Consider the following 19,817-nt stretch of genomic DNA (forward strand, 5'->3'; position numbering starts at 1 on the left):
GGAATACTTATTGTATTTTTATTTTACATCTATAATTTCTTGTCTTTTGTCTTCATTCACCTTTTTATTCCCCTCACACTAGAAAGTCCTCCACCTCCCCTCACTTGAATCAAAATTTTAGTCAGTTTTTAAAAGTTGTTGACTCATTATGCTTTCCCTGGATAAAGCATCTGGGGCAAAACCTCTACTTTTCTTTTTTTTTCCTTTTTAAAAATTTATGTATTTGACAGAGAGAGAGAGAGAGATCACAAGTAGGCAGAGCAGGAGGCAGAGAAAGAGAGGGAAGCAGGCTCCCTGCTGAACAGAGAGCCCAGTGCGGGGCTTAATATGAGGACCCGGGATCATGACCTGAGCCGAAGGCAGAGGCTTTAACCCACTGAGCCACCCAGGCACCCAAAATCTTTACTTTTCTTAGACCCTGTAGCTCCTTGCTTGTTATAGCATCTTTTGCTAACTTATAACCTCCTTTTTATTCACTAAATCAATATTTGTTAATTTTACTATAGAGGCACTAAAGAAATATTATTGAACATGAAAAAGCACTATTTATATTCTCCTTGAACTAGTGGAGTAGATAATAGTTATACTCATTTTCTTATTTTCCTTATTATATTCCTTTTTTAAAAAACTATTTTATTTATTTTATAAGTAGGCAGAGAGGCAGGCAGAGAGAGAGAGAGAGAGAGAGAGAGAGAGAGGAGGAAGCAGGCGCCCTGCTGAGCAGAGAGCCCGATGCGGACTCAATCACAGAACCTTGAGATCATGACCTGAGCTGAAGGCAGAGGCATTAACCCACTGAGCCACCCAGGCACCCCTATATTCTTGAGGTCAAGAGCCACATGATCTTCTTGTTTCTTTAACATATATTTTTTAAAAAGACCTCTTCTGACCCATCAGAGATTTTCTTAAAACATACAGTGGGGCACCTGGGTAGCTCAGTCGGATAAGTGTCTGCCTTCAGTTCAGGTCATGATTGCAGGGTCCTGGGATCGAGTCCCACATAGGGCTTCCAGCTGATCCTGCTTCTCCCTTTCCCTCTGCCTGCTACTTCCCCTGCTTGTGCTCCCTCTCTTTCTTTCTGCCAAATAAATTAATAAAATCTTAAAAAGAAAAAAGAAGAGTAGTGTATAGGTCAAAAATCACAGCCAGTTGATGTTGTCTGTGTACTGAGATGTAATTGTGGTTGTCACATCAGTACTAGGGGTAAATTTGAGGTCATATGCCTGGTATGACTCAATCTTTTAGGAACTAAGCATTGTTAATTAAGATAGCTACCCTAATTGATAGATAGTTGGGTGGGCCATATAGTCTGAAATGCCTAAGATAAGCCCGTTTTCATCTTTTTTCTTGGCACTCCAATTTCCCCTAAAATTATCCCTTTTTGTTTGATAAACAGTATAACCATTTTATGGAAGGAAGGGAATCATTTTATGGACGTTGTGTAATGAGATTACACAACTAGCTCAGCATCACTCAAATCATCAGAGGCAGAACCGAAAGTTGAACTGGATGTATTTAAACTCATAATTTTCTTATTTCGCCTATCTTTTAAAAATATTTGAGTCTATAGGCTAACTAGTGAAAGAGTACATAGATTGATGTTTAGGATACAAGAGTTCAAAATAAGCAAGGGTGCATGGAACTGAAGGGTTTCTTCTATGGGTTTACAGTTCAAATTGGAGAGACCTAGAAATAGAAGAAAACAAATTTGAGATTAAAAACAAACAAACAAACAAAAAATCATAATGGGATTTGTAGTAGATGGCTATTTCTGTGCTCCATTGCAGTACTCAAAATCTTTTGATGGATATTGGGTTAGAAATTGCCTGTTGTTGTAGAGAGTTGAGCACTTGCCAGGTGTGTATTATTATAAATAGCAAAGTAAAATTTTGCTATTGTTTGCTAAAATTTTGCTATTTGTAAAATTTATAGGTCTGGACAATAACATTCAAGGGTTTGGCTTTTGAGAAGACTTTACTATTTTAAAACTCTAATTGATATTTATCATGTGACAAGGTAGTGATCATATGTGGCAAAAATCCAAGAAGGGGGAAAGAAAAAGGAAAACACTTAGTGGTCAAGATCATTGTATATCTAGCTAATTGCCCTCAACTCGTATTTAGGACTGTCATTGTAACTTTGCTGTGCTACTGGTCTCTGTCATTTTATGTTTTCTTTGCCAGCTATTTGTTCTAAAAGAGAGTTACTGGGTATTTCATGTACATTTCATCACTCCTTAATTTTTCTTTAGTGTTTTACTTAATACAAAATTGATAAGAACATATAAACCTATTGTATCTGTTACAAAAATGTTTGCATCCCTAAAGACATATGGCATCCATTAGGAAGGTTGTTAGCCTAAACTGAAATTTCTTCAGAAGAGGTGACATACAAAAAAGGAGATCCATGGCATCCTTTTTAGATACTCTCATTCTAATGAAGTTTACTGTATAAATGACCACATATTCTGTTGAACCGAGTGAAAAAAAGTATTTTCAGAAAAATTTTCTTAATAGTCTGTATACCACTGTATCTTTTACAATATATTTGAGTTCCATTTTCTATCTTAAAGTAAAAAAAAATTCACATATAAAATTTACCTTCTTTTGTTCATCTTAATATTTTAGTCTTCTCATAACTGAGTCTAATAGGCTGATTTCCTCTTATATTTTCTTAGCATTCCAATAGGAAGGAACTTTTGAGGGAAGCAAACATCGTCAGATTGGTAGAATATTCAGTAATAAATTAACCACTTATAAAATTAATCCAACTCCAGCCTGCATTAGCATTTGTCAGTATGCATTATATCAATGCACATGTAAGTAATTTCTTGTGATTGTTCAAAAAGCCAGTGATATAAAGCAAACACAATTCCAAATATTTGCAATGTAAAATAATCTCATTTAGAAAGATGAAGGATTTCATTAGGTTGATGAAAATGATGCTGTGGCTGCTGATGATGGAAGACTGGTTCAATTACAGACAAAGCCATTGACAAATGAGAATTCATAAGATATAAATCAATTAAAGACAAGAATACTGACACATTTAGGTGTTAGGTGCTTAAAAAGAGAATGATTCAAATATGAAAAGATTAAATGAATCCCTGAGAAAATGAATGACACCTTTGAATATTTTTTTTTAAAGATTTTATTTATTTTGAGAGAAAGGGACAGAATGAGCATGCTTGTGCAAATGGGAAGGGGCAGGTGGGTATGGAAAGATGCAGAAGTAGAAGGAGAGAGAGAATCTCCAGCAGACTCCAAGTCTGACACAGGGGTAGGGACTGGATCCTATGACCCTGAGATCATGACCTCAGCCTAAATCAAAAGTTGGATGCCCAACCAACTGACCCACCCAGGCACCCCATATCCTTTAATAATTTTCATATAGATTGATCATTTGAGGGGGAATGCTACAAAGTAAACATAAGTAAAGGACATCATAGTATAGTATGCTATAATTTTTTGGTAGAAATTGTGAAAAAAATTAACACTTGATTTAAGAGTCAGCTTAAGATCACAGACTCTGGAACTAGACTGCTAGAGTTCCCTCTGTATTTGCCTTCTCGTCTATAAACTGTGATTAATTACAGTACTTTTCTCACTGGGTTGTTATGGAGTTAATTGAGTTAATAAAAATAAAAGTATTCAGAATAGTGCCTGTCATGCTGTACGTTCAATGTGAGTCATTGTTATGCTTTTGCTAAGAACTAGTGAGTAGTTGCAATTTTTATTAAGATATAAAACACACATATTTTCCTATTTTTGGTTTCATCTTCCAAAAAAAAAAAAAATACAAGAATCATACTCTTTCCCCATAATTTACTATGAAATTCTACCTTTAAGTCCGTTTCTTTCAAGGCCTTTATCTACTACTAATATTCTCAAATAACAAAAACCTCCACTGTGTCATAAAAATGCACTCTATATTTATCATCTGCTTATAATCAAAGTAACAACATAAAGGGTGATTAATAGTAGAATAGTTATTGGCCATTCTTCCTAAATATCTTAATGTGTTCGTAGTTACCTAACTTTATTCATGTATCTGCAAAATGTCCCTTTAACATCCCACCTTTGACTCAGATGTGATAGGTATAGTTGGCAGACAGAAAATTCTCAAGGAATTCTCCAAGTACAGAAGGGAGATTTGACAGAGTAGCTTCATTCAAAAGAATGCCCATGTGTAGGGGCACCTGGGTGGCTCAGTCGGTTAAGCATCTGTCTTCGGCTCAGGTTATAATCCCAGGGTCCTGTGTTGGAGGCCCATGTCAGGCTCCCTGCTCAGCAATGAGTCTGCTTCTCTCTCTCCCTCTGCCTGCTGCTGCCCCTGCTTGTACTCTCTCTTTCTCTGTCAAATAAATAAATAAAATCTTTAAAAAAAAGAAAAAAGAATGCTGAAATGTCCACAATAGCCAAACTATGGAAAAAGCCTATGTCCATCAACAGATGAAAGAAAATGTGAGATATATATACATATATATATATGTATATATATACACACATATATATACACACATCACATATGTGATATATATATAGATATATATGAATACTATGCAGCCATCAAAACCCCCCTGAAATCTTGCCATTAGCAGATGAAACTAAAGGGTATTATGCTAAGTGAAATAAGTCAATCAGAGAAAGACAATTATCATTTCAGAGGGTCATAGGGGAAGGGAGGGAAAAATGAAACAAGATGAAACCACAGAGGGAGACAAACCATAAGAGACTCTTAATCTCAGGAAACAAACAGGGTTGCTGGACGGGAGGGTGTTGGGAGGGATGGGATGGCTGGATGATGGACGCTGGGGATGGTATGTGCTATGGTGAATGCTGTGAATTTTCTAAGACAGGATCACATACCTGTACCCCTGAAACAAATAATACATTATATGCTTAAGAAAAAAATGCTGATATGTAGAAGAGTTTTCCCTCTACAACTTTACACATGCTGAGTACACACACGTATGCATAAGAACGCATGTCTGACATACTGAATAAAAACTTCACAACTTTTTTCTGTGTTTAATTAACTCTCTTAATTTCAGTTCTTCTGTTCACTGTGTTTTACTCTAACTGTATGCAGTATAGTCCTTTCAAGTGATAAAGCATCTTCACTCATCACATTTTACTCAACAAATTCATACCATGTTGTATCTTTTATCCGACTCTCACAATGGAGAAAAAAATGAAATATAGTGTATTAGGAATAAATTAACATATGTAAATATAGTCTAATAAAAAAACAGTCCCCTGTCAAGAAGTAGCATGCATTATAAGGGAAGTAAAAACAGATCAACTCAGCACCGTTACCAGCAAGGTACAATGAAGCGGTATAACTAGCTCTTCAACTGATCACAAAAACAGACTGAGACTTTTTCAAAAATTGAAAGGACATTGGAGAGTTTCAATAATAATAGTTGCCAATCAAGCCCTGTACAGGCTCTAAATAGGAGCCTACAGTAGCAAACCATGCATATTATTGCAATGTAGTGATGTTATTAATATTGTTGCAACAGAAGCATGGCTTTATTTTAGTCTTATATTTGGTCTTAGGGAGGTGATCTGTAAGACAACTCCCAGACAGGCATTTGTAAAGGAGCTTCTTTTATTCCTGGTTGGAGTAAAAGAAATAAAAAAGGGAGAAGTGGATTTTAATTTTGCATATAAATGTAAATGTGTGTATGTGTGTGCGCGCGTGTGTGCGCGTGCGTGTGTGTGTGTGTGTGTGTAAGTTCAAACCTGCATTTTGAATACTTACAGGAATTGCAGATGACTTATTTCTAGTCAGGTCAGTGTAGAATAGTAGCCAAATTGCCTTGACTCTTCTCAGCATCATTTCTTGGAAGAAATCATGGAAAAGCAGAAGGCGAAAACTCACTTTTCTGTGTTCTGGGGAAGTGAGGGATCAGAACAGACAAGACAACACGTATTTCTTATTGCTTTTGCCATGTCCAAGAGAGCTGACACCTCCACATGGAGTAGAATAAGCCATTCAATAACTTTCTGCTTCTATTAGAATATACATTCTTATCTGCCTATATCTTTGTTTCCCTTAATTTTTAATACTGATGTAATTATCTGCTATAGCAGAACCACTGGTGTTTTTTGAATGTGGGTGAAGACAATATAAATGATGATTTGTTCTGAAGAAAATGAACATTGAATCAAATTTGAATTTATTTGTTATTCATAAATATATTTTTATTATATCAGAGTATTTAGTTAAAAGTTATAGCTTTTCGAACATTCCTGTCTGTTCCTGATATTTCCCAAAGAAATGGAGAAGTACAGAAGCAGCCTTATAGGTTTTCTGTCACTTAAATCACTGTTTTAAAAAGAATTATACGAAGTTCATTTTTGCTTTTGTTTCCTTTGCCTTTGGGGACATGTCTTGAAAGAAGCTGCTGTGGCTGATGTTGAAGAGGTTACTGCCTATGTTCTCCTCTAGGATTTTGATAGATTCCTGCCTCACGTTAAGGTCTTTTATCCATTTTGAGTTTATCTTTTTGTAAGAGAATGGTCGAGTTTCATTCTTCTATACATAGCTGTCCAATTTTCCCCACACCATTTATTGAAGAGACTGTCTTTTTTCCACCGTATGTTTTTTCCTGCTTTGTCGAAGATTAGTTGACCATAGAGTTGAGGGTCCATATCTGGGCTCTCTACTCTGTTCCACTGGTCTATGTGTCTGTTTTTGTGCCAGTACCATGCAGTCTTAGTAATCACAGCTTTGTAGTAAAGCTTGAAATCAGGCAACACGATGCCCCCAGGTTTGTTTTTCTTTTTCAACATTTCCTTGGCAATTCCAGGTCTCTTCTGGTTCCATACAAATTTTAGAATTGTCTGTTCCAGCTCTTCAAAAAACACCAGTGAAATTTTGATCGTGATGGCACTGAAAGTGTAGATTGCTCCAGGCAGTATAGACAAAAGCAAAAATGAACTTTTGGGACTTCATAAAGATAAAAAGTTTCTGCACAGCAAAGGAAACAGTCTACAAAACAAAGAGGCAACTCACAGAATGGGAGAAGATATTCACAAATGACACTACAGACAAAGGGCTAATATCCAGGATTTATAAAGAACTCCTCAAACTCAGCACATACAGAACAGATAATCACATCAAAAAAATGGGCAGAAGACATGAACAGATACTTCTCCAAAGAAGACATACACATGGCTAACAGACACATGAAAAAATGTTCATCATCACTAGCCATCAGGGAGATTCAAATCAAAACCACATTGAGATACCACCCTACACCAGTTAGAATGGCCAAAATTAGCAAAACAGTAAAAAACATGTGTTGGAGAGGATGTGGACAAAGGGGAACTCTCTTACACTGTTGGTGGGAATGCAAGTTGGTGTAGCCACTTTGGAAAACAGTGTGGCGAATCCTTAAAAAAATTAAAAAGAGAGCTATCCAAGACGCAGCAATTGCACTACTGGCTATTTACTCCAAAGATACAGATGTCGTGAAAAGAAGGGCCATCTGTACCCCAATGTTCATAGCAGCAATGGCCACAGTCACCAAACTGTGGAAAGAACCAAGATGCCCTTCAGCGGACGAATGGATAAAGAAGATACGGTCCATATATACAATGGAGTATTATGCCTCCATCAGAAAGGATGAATACCCAACTTTTGTAGCAACATAGAAGGGACTGAAGGAAATTATGCTGAGTGAAATAAGTCAAGCAGAGTCAATTATCATATAGTTTCACTTTCTTGTGGAGCATAAGGAATAACACAGAGGACATTGGTAGATGGAGAGGAGAAGTGAATTGGGGGAAATCGGAGGGGGAAACAAACCATGAGAGACTGTGGACTCTGAAAAACAAACTGAGGGTTTTGGAGGGGCGTGAGGTGGGGGTCTGGGTGAGCCTGGTGGTGGGTATTAAGGAGGGCACGTGTTGCATGGAGTACTAGGTGTGGTACATAAACAATGAATTTTGGAACACACACACACAAAAAAAAATAAATTAAAAAAAATAATTAGGGCACTTGGGTGGCTCAGTGGGTTAAGCCTCTGCTTTCGGCTCAGGTCACGGTCTCAGGGTCCTGGGATTGAGCCCCGCATAGGGCTCTCTGCTCAGCAGGGAGCCTGCTTTCCCCTCTCTCTGCCTGCCTCTCTGCCTACTTGCGATCTCTCTCTCTGTCAAATAAATAAATAAATAAAATCTTTAAAAAAAAAAGAATTATATGTGGAATGACACCCCTTTAGGAATCTAAAAGAAATGATTTTGTATAATTAACAATTCATTTTCGTAAAGCTTAATAAAAGAGGAGCTACTAAACAATTAATTACTCATGTTTAATTTATGACCAATTTATGCAAATGTGACTTATAATTAGAAATGTATAAGATAAGTATGTACTTCAAATTCAAATGTGGGAAGATGAGCTGCGTTATCGTGCGGCTAATTCTCAGAGGCTGTTACATACCTATTTCTTCTCTAGGGCTGCAGTGGATGAAACCGCTTCCTAGTATTGGAGGAGGTCTGTTACACACTCCTATTATTACCAAGAAGTAGCTTAAGCAAAGAAAATCAGATTCATTCTATTTCAAGAGAGGAGAGATTTGTTCAGCCACTGCCTCTCTAACTATGATCATATGACTGTACTTCTTTGTATTTTCAGCTTTATGTGGAGGAGATGTTCGAGGGCCTAGTGGAACAATCTTATCACCTGGTTACCCGGAATTTTATCCAAATTCTCTGAATTGTACATGGACTGTTGATGTAACTCATGGAAAAGGTAATTTGCCTCATGCAATGATAATTGGATTATCCTCTGAATTTTCATTGCATCTATTTTTTATTTCATTGTCCTTTACAATGTCATTTTGCATGAGCAAAACAGATCAGTGCTAAAATACGCTAACACAAAATCCAGTCTGAGTAACAGCAGGAGAGGATTATATTTACTTTTCCATAGTATTATAATATGCTTATGTTTTTAACAGAATGGTAATGCAAGAGATATTTGTTTTCCTTTGATGTATTAAAGTAACGTTGTGTGGAATTTTCATATCAACAAAATCTCAAACAGGATGGCTTTTTGTCTCCGGTATTAATGTTAAGAGGTTGATTTCAAAAGTTCATAAAAGAATAGGAAGATGATTTGAAGTGCTGAGCCGATAGTAAAGCACACATAACATATTTATATTCATTGCTTTTAACATGTTTGTGATTATTTATTATAATTATGTTCTTTATATGAATGTATACCATCCAAAAATACTCATGTCTTGGTTTTCTATCAGAACTGCAGATATATCTCATGTAATTGACTGAGAGTATAAAATTACACTGTGCGTGGGGTAGATGTTAATAAATGTCTTTTAAACAACTAAATGAAAGACCCTGTAGAACTAAATACGGTTCATTCATGTGATACAACCAAACTAATAAATGAGCAATAGAAGTGATTAAGGCAACACCTTAGCGGGGAAAATGCTCATCCCAACATATCAAAACAAAAATGGATTAAAATTATTTACCTAAAAATCTCTATGTGCTAATCTTTTAAAAAGAGTGAATTTCAGGGGCCCCTGGGTGTCTCAGTGAGTTAAACCTCTGCCTTAGGCTCAGGTCATGATCTCAGGGTCCTGGGATCCAGCCCTGCACTGAGCTTTCTGCTCAGCAAGGAGCCTGCTTCCCCCACTCTCTGCCTGCCTCCGCCAACGTGTGATCTCTCTCTCTCTCTCTCTGTAAAATAAATAAATAAATAAAATCTTATATAAAGGTTAAAAAATTTTTAAAAGAGTGAATTTATTCATTTTAAAAACTTCCGAGAAGTAGTTTTTCTTTTAGCTTTGCTGTTAAATTATTCTTGTCACTTTTTACTATCATATTGTACTTACTGATTTTACTATAGAAAATCTTTAAAAAGATCCTACCAAGGAAAAGATGCTATTGCAATTTTTAAAATTAAAGCTTATGTTTAATGCACTTGAAGTCACTGCATTCCTGCAAATGAAGTTTATTAAAATTATACATCATTTTATTGAGGGTGAGGATTATATTGGAGTTATTATAATGAAATTAAATATTGTCAAGAAAAAAATGTTAAAATGAGTATTCTTTTTTTTTTTTTAAAGATTTTATTTATTTATTTGACAGAGAGAAATCACAAGTAGACAGAGAGGCAGGCAGAGAGAGAGAGAGGGAAGCAGGCTCCCTGCTGAGCAGAGAGCCTGATGCGGGAATCAATCCCAGGACTCTGAGATCATGACCTGAGACGAAGGCAGAAGCTTAACCCACTGAGCCACCCAGGCGCCCTAAAATGAGTATTCTGGTATTGAACAGAAGGAATGAAGTAGAAGACTTTGTAAACGGTGGTTTTTGTTCTTCTCCATAATACAAGACTTCTTTGCTGGAAGTTAACCCGAGCAACCTATTATTCCAGCGTGCAGTGTATTAATGAAGTTTAAAATAAGCTTTCTTGCATCATACAATAAAATGGAGGGCTACACACTGCTTGCTATGTAAATAGAGGTTTAATTAACACTTAAGATTTTGCATCTTCACAGGTTGCAAGTGTTAATTAAATCTGTATTTACATGGCAGGAAATGCAGATTTAGATGCTTTTCTTTAAGAGCCAACAAAATTTGTTGGAAGTATAACTGTTCCAAAGTACAACCAAAGTTATGTGAAAGATAATCTCTTAAAGTTGGGAGAAATTGTCAAGGTAATACAGTCCAACCTCACCCAGCACACCAGTTTCTTTCTATAGTGTTCCAGAAATATAATAAACTGGCCTGATATTGATACTTGTGTTGATGGCAAACTTATTCCTTGGGAAAACGTGCTCAATTTTAGTATGATTGTAACTGTTTGAAAATTATTCTGCAACTATGATCTCTGTTCTGCCCTCTGGAGTTAGACAAAACAAACAAAAACAACCTAATTCTTTCTCTACTATAACTCTGCGATGTACCACATCACTACTCTGTGTCCATCATGCCTTTCATGTCTGCTACCTCCAGGCCCTGGTTTTTGTCCCAGACAGATCACCTCAGTTCCATCAATCCGTTTTTGTAAGATATTTCCATTCTAACCACCTTTCTCTGGATGTATTCCAGTGTACTGATATCTAGGGATATCAATAACCTTCAAGAGTGTATTTTCCCAGCACAAAACACAGTATGGCATTATTTAACTCCACAAAGTATTCCTGTGGAGCCTGTGCATATTAACCTGATTGCCATCATGTCTTCGCACTAATTTAAAAACAGTGAGCCCAAATCCTACAATTCTGTATTGATGCTGTTGATTTTTTTTTTCTATCTTCAGTGCAAGACTTTTTTTTTTCTTTTTGTCAGTTGATGTTATCAAGAATCAGTAGAACTTTCCAATGCCTTGTGAAGTAGTGTAGGTGTTCCTTGCATTTTATAAGACAAGAATCTGAAGTCACTAGGGGTTATTTATTTACACTCAAAGTCACAGTACTTGTGAAGATTGGACAAAGAACTTGAATTTACATCCTATGACTACACACCAAGTACTCTTTTTCTGAAACCACATTTCCTCCCTACCTATATCTACATATTTCATTGTCAGGTATGTGTCTTCGTCATGACTCTCCATTATCCTGCTTTTTACTTCTTTGTTTGCTGTTTATTTTGCTTACATCTCTGCTAATTACCTACCCCTGAATCGACACTGTAACCTTTTATCCTGATTCAATAGCCATAGAATAGTTCAAAAACTAAACATAAACATAATATCCTGATTCAATAGCCATAGAACAGTTCAAAAACTAAAGATAAAAATTAATATGAGAAAATATTTTCTCATTTTCTCATATTAATTTTTCATATTATATTTTCTCACATTATTATATTTTCTCATATTATATTTTATCATATTGATTTTTATCTTTAGTTTTTGTGAGATCATTTTGAAACGATTTACATTTCACTTATATTTACATATACAGACAGAATTTTCTTAAATAATTATGATCACGAAGACTTTATGGGTATATAAAAATCTTAATAGAACAAATCTAAAAGTTTAAGTATTTAAGATCTAAGAAACTTCAAATAAACCATTAGTAACCTCTTCACCCCTTAACCCTAAATCAGGGTGTTTGAATGCATCCAGTTGTTTCAAATTCTATTAACCATAGGATCATCCTGCCTATATCCCTCCTTGTTTACGATGATACCAGAAGAGATTTTCCTTAAACACATTGCAGAAATCACGATGCTAATCATATGTTTGAGTCTCCTAGATATCTGGGTGGAGGGGACTACATTAAAAGTAGAACAAAAGGCCTTGGGCTTTTAAAGGTGGAATTGTCCTTAAATAAAACATAGTCTAGTCCAATCTTATAAATTTAAAGATCAGAAAAAAGACTCACAAGTCCCCGTGTCATAGTTGATTACAACTGAAACCTAGATGTTCAGGATATTTTTTACTGTAAGCCCAAGTCTTTTTACATATATCTGAAAAGTAATTGCCTTCATAGGGCTTCCTGAATGATTGTTTTTATGAGAAGATACAGTGATGTTGAAACCACTGACTTTTTCTCACTATTCCTCAAATACCCACTGCCCTGTTAAGACTGTGTCCTTACCCATATGCCCCTTCTTCCTGAAATGTCTATTCTGGAGCTGCTTCTCCACAAAATTCTGCTCTGTTTTGGAGCTCATTTCCGGCAGAAGCCTCTGCTGACTCCTTTAACAAGTGGGTTACTTCTATTTCTATGCTTCTGTGTACTGTCTTGTCTGTATATCCTGTATATATTGTCTGGTATACTGACTTAATCACTTTCAGAGTGCTAAGCAGAATGTTTGAACTGTTGGCTTAGGTGTGCTTTCCCTAGGATAGAATAGGAATTATTTACAGTCTTCTAAATCTTTACATTCATAGCGCCTAGAGTTTAGTAGGTTCTTAGTATTATTTCCTTACTTAAATCCATTGACCTTTAGCAGAATTTTGAAGATCTCACATTGTTGTGAAGTAGAGAAAACAGATTTTATTGTTTAAAGCATAATCTGATAAACAGAAGTTTGCTTTTGTAAAGTAGCTGGCTAGGACTGAGTAACATGGGAAAAAAAAAAAAATCACCAGTCATGTTGGACAATAACAATAGTTAACAGCTGCTGAGGGCTTCTTCTGTGCAAAGCACTGGGCCAAGTCATCATCCCCCCCATATATCATCTCATTTAAACTTAACAGTCACCCCTAGAACCTCATTTTACAAATGAAGAAAGTAAGGCTTGGAAAGGCAGTGTTATATTCAACAGTGGTCTTCTTAGCACCATGATCCAACAGAATTTTTAATTTCCTCACATATTAATTCAATGTGTATCAGAATAAACACATTTTTCTAAAAATATATAAAATATATGCAGAACAATATATTTCTTACCTGTTTCCATCTACTCTCTTATTCTCTACTTTTTGTTTGCTTTATTATATAATAAAAATCAAATTGACTTACCTGAATTTCCACTTTTATGTTGCTTTGTAAACTTAGATAGCAGTTAATCTAGATGACAGAGCATCTTCTCTTTGCCATATCTACACCCCACTCTTATTTGCATCAGGCTAGTGTCAATTACCATTTTTATACTGAAGAACATTTGAAAGGCTGACTCAATTTCTGGACTCCTTCAAAAGGGCTCTTATATTCCTGCTCATTGTGGAGAGGAGAAAAAAAAAACAACTCACATTTTGAAAAAGAGTTTGAAAAATAGTACTTTTGTACATTTCTAATCTTTCCCAAGTCCAAATCACTGGTCCATTATTGCAGTAATAATCTTTTCTTATGATTGCCTATGTTTTCAGTGTATTTGTTTGGTTTCATTTTATGTCTTCTGTTTGCTTCCTTCTTAAAAAAACAATGCCGATTTGAAAGATTTCAATGAATAATGTTAAAGAATGTTCCCTATTATGCTCTGGGCTTTCTCATTTATTTAATAAATATTTTTAATGATTTTTTTTGTTAAGTTAAAAAAAAAGTACCTCAAGGGAAAGATGAATGTGGTAGTCTGTATATAGACTATATTTCACTTGTCTACAGACTATATTTCACTTGTCTACAGTATGAGGGGTGTATGTGCGTGTGTGTGTGTGTAATTGTTAGTCTTTAACATCTGTACTAGACAACATCATTAGAAACTCATATGAAATGGGGCACTGGGTAGCTCAGTCAGTTAAGAGTCTGCCTTCTTCTCAGGTCATGATCCTGAGTTTGTGGCCACCTGGTTTGGAGCCCCATGTCGGGCTCTCCACTCAATGGAGAGTCTGCTTCTCCCTCTGACTCTCCTCTCTCTTTCGCTCTCTCTCGCTCACAGACTCTCTCTCTCTCAAATAAATAAATAAAATCTTAAAAACAAAACAAAACAAAAAAACACCTCATGGGAGACCACAATGCAGTGCCACACCATACTCACCAGAATAGAACAAATTAAAAAAAATTTTTTTAAAAATAAAAAAAAACATTGACAATGATATAAACCAACTAGATTTTGCAATGGAAATGTAAACTGGCACAGCCACTTTGTAAAGCAGTATCTATTAAAGCAACTGTTAATGACCTATAATCGGTCATGACCCAGTAATTCTACTCCTAGATATTCCCCAACAGAAATATATAGTCTTCTGGGTGCCTGGGTGGCTCAGAGGGCTAAAGCTCTGCCTTCAGCTCAGGTCATGATCCCGGTTCCTGGGATCGAGCCCCACATCAGGTTCTCTGCTCAGCGAGGAGCCTGCTTCCCCCTCTCTCTCTGACTGCCTCTCTGCCTACTTGTGATCTCTGTCAAATAACTAAATAAAATCTTAAAAAACAAAAAAGAAATATAAAGTCTCCAAAAGACATACTTGAATACTCATAGCACCATCTATATTCATGCTAAAACACAAAGTACCTGAGTGATCATCTAATGTTGAACAGATACATGAATGTGGTGTATTCACAAAATGAAATGCTATACTATGTATCACTGAAAATAAACAACTGACAACCACACACAAAAACAGAGACTGATCTCACATACCTAATTCTGAGTAAAATTCAGACCACACAGAGCATATGTTATATGATTCCATTTTTTAAACTACAAAACATTTACGTAAGGTAGAAAAATTAACCTGTGCTACTAGAATTTGAGCGAGTAGTTACCTTTGGCATAGTGAAAGATAAAGTTTCAAAGAAGAGGCTCTGCTCTCTGTAATGTTTATCTATTGATTCAGATTCTGTTTGCAAAGATAAGTTTTCTTTGTGAAATCTCAGCAATCTGAACAAGTATATGCACAATTTTCAATATAGACACAGGTTGAAGCGTCTGAAAAATAATCATTACGTTTATTTAAAAGTCCATCCCTATTCCTGCTTTATATTTCTCTTCTAGAGTTAAGCATTTTTGAAAGTTGGTTGTTATATTACTAAGCAATGTTTTTGTATTTGAGGAGATTGCAGAAGGAAATGAAAGAGGCATGTCAAGTGTTTGCCAAAAGCTACACCATTATTATAAATAAAGTATATGAATTTTCCTTGAAATTTTCAGAAAACTCAGGTGATATCTTTTCAGGCATTGATTTTTAATTTTATTTCCAACCTGTTTCCACAATATGACTCACTATGTGACTTCTAAGGAAGCCAGAGGGGAAAAAATGGAAACGATTTTATTATGTGGTGCATTTGGAATATTTTATAGAAGTGCTTTTCATTTCCAGAGAATTTAATTACAAGGAGAGTCCTGGTTTTAGTTACTTTGGTAACTTTCTGTGTTTTACAGATACACTTTGTGAGTCTAATTTTTTTCTTTTTCTTAATAGGCGTGCAGTTCAACTTTCACACCTTCCATTTGGAAGATCATCACGACTATTTACTGATCACTGAAAATGGTAGTTTTACCCAACCACTGGCACGACTTACGGGTTCAGAACTTCCTTCAACAATCAATGCTGGTCTCTATGGAAATTTCAGAGCTCAACTGCGCTTCATTTCTGATTTTTCAATATCATATGAAGGATTCAATATTACATTCTCTGGTAAGAAAATAAACAAATAAAAAAAGCTTTACTTAAAAAAAGCCAATTTTTTAATTTTTTTAAGATTTTATTTATTTGTCAGAGAGAGGGATGGAGAGTGAGAGTCAGCGCTGGTGCAGTCATGTGCACAAACAGGGGGAGGGGCAGAGAAAGAAGCAAGCTCCTTACTCAGCAACTTGATGTGGGACTCAATGCCAGGACCTTGGGATCATGACCTGAGCCAAAGGCAGATGCTTAGGCAGCCACACCACCCAGGCATCCCAGAAAAGGTCAGTTTTTAAAGTATGACAAAACAGAGAGGGAAAAGTAACAGAAAAGATGAAAAAAAATACCTGTTATCCAAAATAAATACCTGTCAACCAATTTTAAGGAAAGTTTGAAATACCTTGAAGATTGTCTATAGTAGTATATTAAAGGGAAACTTTAAACAAAAGCAAAAAATAAACAAATTTGTTAAAAACTTACTCTAAGTAACAGAGAGCAAAACTAGCTAAAATGCTTACTGAACTTAAAATGAAAATTCAAAGCTGTATTTTAAACTTTTAATTAAACTCAAATGAATGTGACCTAGTGAAATTCTAGCTTTATGTGTCTTGGAAAAAGCATAGTTTACAGGCCAAGATTAAGGTAAACTTAATTTAGTAATTTGGAAATAGATGATCTGGAAAAATTAATGTCATTATCCCTCTATTCTAGAATATCTTCATCTAGAATAACTTCATCTAGACACAACATCTAGACACAATTATAATTTGGATTCCAGGGGAAAAAACATTTATACAACCAAAGTGAATAAAAAGTTTTTGTGTCAATTAGAGTTCTGGTTTCTAGATGAATGGAATAAGCAAGTAGTTATTTCTTAATACAGAAACAAATTAATAAGTAAATCTATGTCCGCTTGCTAACATTAAAATTATAATGTTATAATTGTATGTATTTATTTCTATATAACATATATATACATATATGTATAAAATCATACAAAAGCTACCCTTGTTTTCAGTTTTACTCTAGTATTTCCATGGAAATACCTGTTTTCTAAAAAATGAGTAGCATATAAGCATAATCAGTTTTAACCTAGAATGTTAAAAGTATATCCAAATAAATTTCTTAAACAATAAAATAATAGCTCATCAACATGGAACAGTCCCTTTTGTCCTCCATTGCAATTACAAGGTAAGTGCAGGCTCTGAGAATAGGTTTAGTTAAGCTACTTCTTCCTAGGATGGCATATAAATTATAACATTGTTGTTTAATCAACTGTACTCTCTTACACCCTGAAGGATGCTTCGGTGTTCATTTTCATAGTCTTCATTCATTGCTTGGGGAAATTTTCTTGTATAAATCTATCATGTAACAATTTTCAGTGTGTGGGCACTTCAGCCTTACATAAACCATTCTTTGAAGTCGTGAGTTTTTTCAGAATATGGATTAATTGAACTCCTTTTAGATGAAGGGCATAAGAGCCTTTGTCCTTTAGATTAAAACCATTAAGTAAAATTCATTTCTAAAGTGCAAATGATTTCATCTGGATGTTATTTGTGTTTAAAAGTATGCATCTCTTATGCTATTATTATAAGTCAAAATTGGTGAAATGGAAATGTTTCTAAAGCAGAAGAAAGAATATGAGATAAATAGCTACATTTTCAATTTTATCACTCAGAAGGTGACATTTTCTCATCTACATTGAATTTCATACATAAAAGTACTCATTAATCTACTCCATCTTTCACAAAAGAAGAAAAGTATCTGTGTCATTAGTATGTTCCCATAATTATAAATATTATCACCTTTTAAATGTTTAAGCCCAATAGCATCCAGTTTGCAAACAATAGCACAATGCCCTTCAAAGTGAATATTATCATTTTCTTTGTCCTCCTCTCCATGTCATTTACAGAATATAACCTCGAGCCTTGTGAAGACCCTGGAATTCCTCAATATGGTAACCGAATTGGGTTCAACTTTGGGGTTGGTGACACTCTGACCTTCTCGTGCTCATCAGGTTATCGACTAGAAGGGACATCAGAGATCATCTGTCTTGGTGGTGGCCGACGAGTGTGGAGTGCACCTCTGCCAAGGTGTGTGGGTACGTGGTCAGCTGCTTTCATTTGCTTGTATGTGTAGTCACGGTCCATGGAGTTGCATGGTTATACACCCCTTGTTCTTTTATAATCTGTTGAATTTCTTCATTTATTTCATGTTAGTTATTTCAATTTTCTTTTTCCACTTGGCAATATGGTGTACCTCAATTAACTTTTCAACTGCTCCATTTAAGCAACCATGCTTCTAAATTTCTTTTCAGATGATGGGAATAAGAAATATATATGTGTGTATATATATATATATATATATATACATATATATATGATAGATGATAGCTGGATAGATAGATAATCATATTTCCAGAGCTTACAGAAAGTTATATTCTTATATTCTGTTAGTAGATGATTTCCCATGACTTATGTTTGAAGTCTTAGGAATATTTCATAATTTAGGATTCACATTTATGAAAGATGACTATGAAAGAAAATGTGTCAAATAAATGATGGGTAATTTAAAGGCTATCAAGGCATGTATTGACTCAAAATGTATAATCAATAAAAATGGATCTATTATGATAGATGAATTAAGGTGGTAATCCATTTTATGTTGTGAAATAAAGAATAGCAATAATTAAAGTGTTGCAAGTTTGGAGCCACCAACCCAGCCTTTGGAAAAGAGTGTTTTCGCTGATAAAAAGAAAAGAAAAATTCTGTAGGAAAATGAAGGACTTTTGATTAGGACTTAAGTCATTTCCTATTCAAAGTAGGAAATAAGGAGGCAAAAATTTCTTCAGGTCATTAGCCATTCAGTGGTTGTCAGTACTTGTTTCTATGACAGAATAAGATACAAATGGTCATTTTATAATTATTTCATAAAGCTGCTAAAACTCTCAAAAGCATTTAATTTGAATTTACTTTAATTGTAAATGTAATTATAGGTCACAAATCTGTGTAAGTTTAATATGCTACAAAATCAGGCAAATTGTTAGAGATTTGATCTGTGGTTCAAGACCTTGTCTTTTCTATGGAGGCAAAATGCCCTGTAGATGAAAATGAGAATGAGCAGGATGCCCTCTGTGACTTACTCAATATATTATCCAGTATATAAAATGTGGGTATTCCTGTGGATCCCCAAATCAAGTAAAAAAATATGATCTTTCAGGTTAATGTGGGTCTGAAGGCTTTTATAGTGATGAGATTGTTTTCACAGCCTCTGTGGGTTATATAACGGACAGGATGATATATAACAGATGAAATTTCTTTTTAAAATCCTAGGCTTTTATAGAAATAGCACAAGCAACCACAGAGGCTTGAAGTTGGGAGGTGATGAGCAATCACACTCTCCGAGCATCTTTTTCAGGAAGCTATATAGAACACAATTTTTCTGGGGTTTTTGTTTTGTTTTGTTTGTATTTTTTCTTTCTTTGTACAGCCCAATTTCGAATTCCTCTCTTTCCCTGAATTGCCCCCATTTGCATTTTTGCTTGATGTACATATTTTCAGAGCCCAGTTAATGAGAACCTTGGGAGTGGTTCAAGGGAGGCCTTTTGAATGTTTGGGTTTAGATGGGGGTTGCTTGTTATTGCGTTAATTTGTTTTTCTAAACTTTACTTTTCTCATCTGTAAAATGGTTACATTAGTAGTACCTACTTCATTGTTATGAGTTAGTTATGAGGATTAAGCTAATTAGCCATGACCTTCAGACCTAATATAATCCCTGGATTATAGGAAGAATTCATAATTTAGATGTTATTAAAA

At 35.1% G+C, this 19,817-nt stretch overlaps 1 protein-coding gene across 1 annotated transcript in view; it reads left to right on the forward strand.

The window, feature by feature from the left end:
* Positions 1–19,817, forward strand: part of CSMD3 (CUB and Sushi multiple domains 3) — a 1,253,935-nt gene that overhangs the window by 848,141 nt on the left and 385,977 nt on the right. Inside the window, exons 20-22 of the mRNA XM_044245069.1 lie at positions 8,647–8,763; positions 15,802–16,017; positions 17,915–18,103. Of these exons, the coding sequence (XP_044101004.1) occupies positions 8,647–8,763; positions 15,802–16,017; positions 17,915–18,103 (522 nt within the window). The remainder of the gene's footprint in view (positions 1–8,646; positions 8,764–15,801; positions 16,018–17,914; positions 18,104–19,817) is intronic.

The sequence above is a fragment of the Neovison vison genome, chromosome 4, assembly GCF_020171115.1.
Source record: "Neovison vison isolate M4711 chromosome 4, ASM_NN_V1, whole genome shotgun sequence".
NCBI classification, from domain to species: domain Eukaryota; kingdom Metazoa; phylum Chordata; class Mammalia; order Carnivora; family Mustelidae; genus Neogale; species Neogale vison.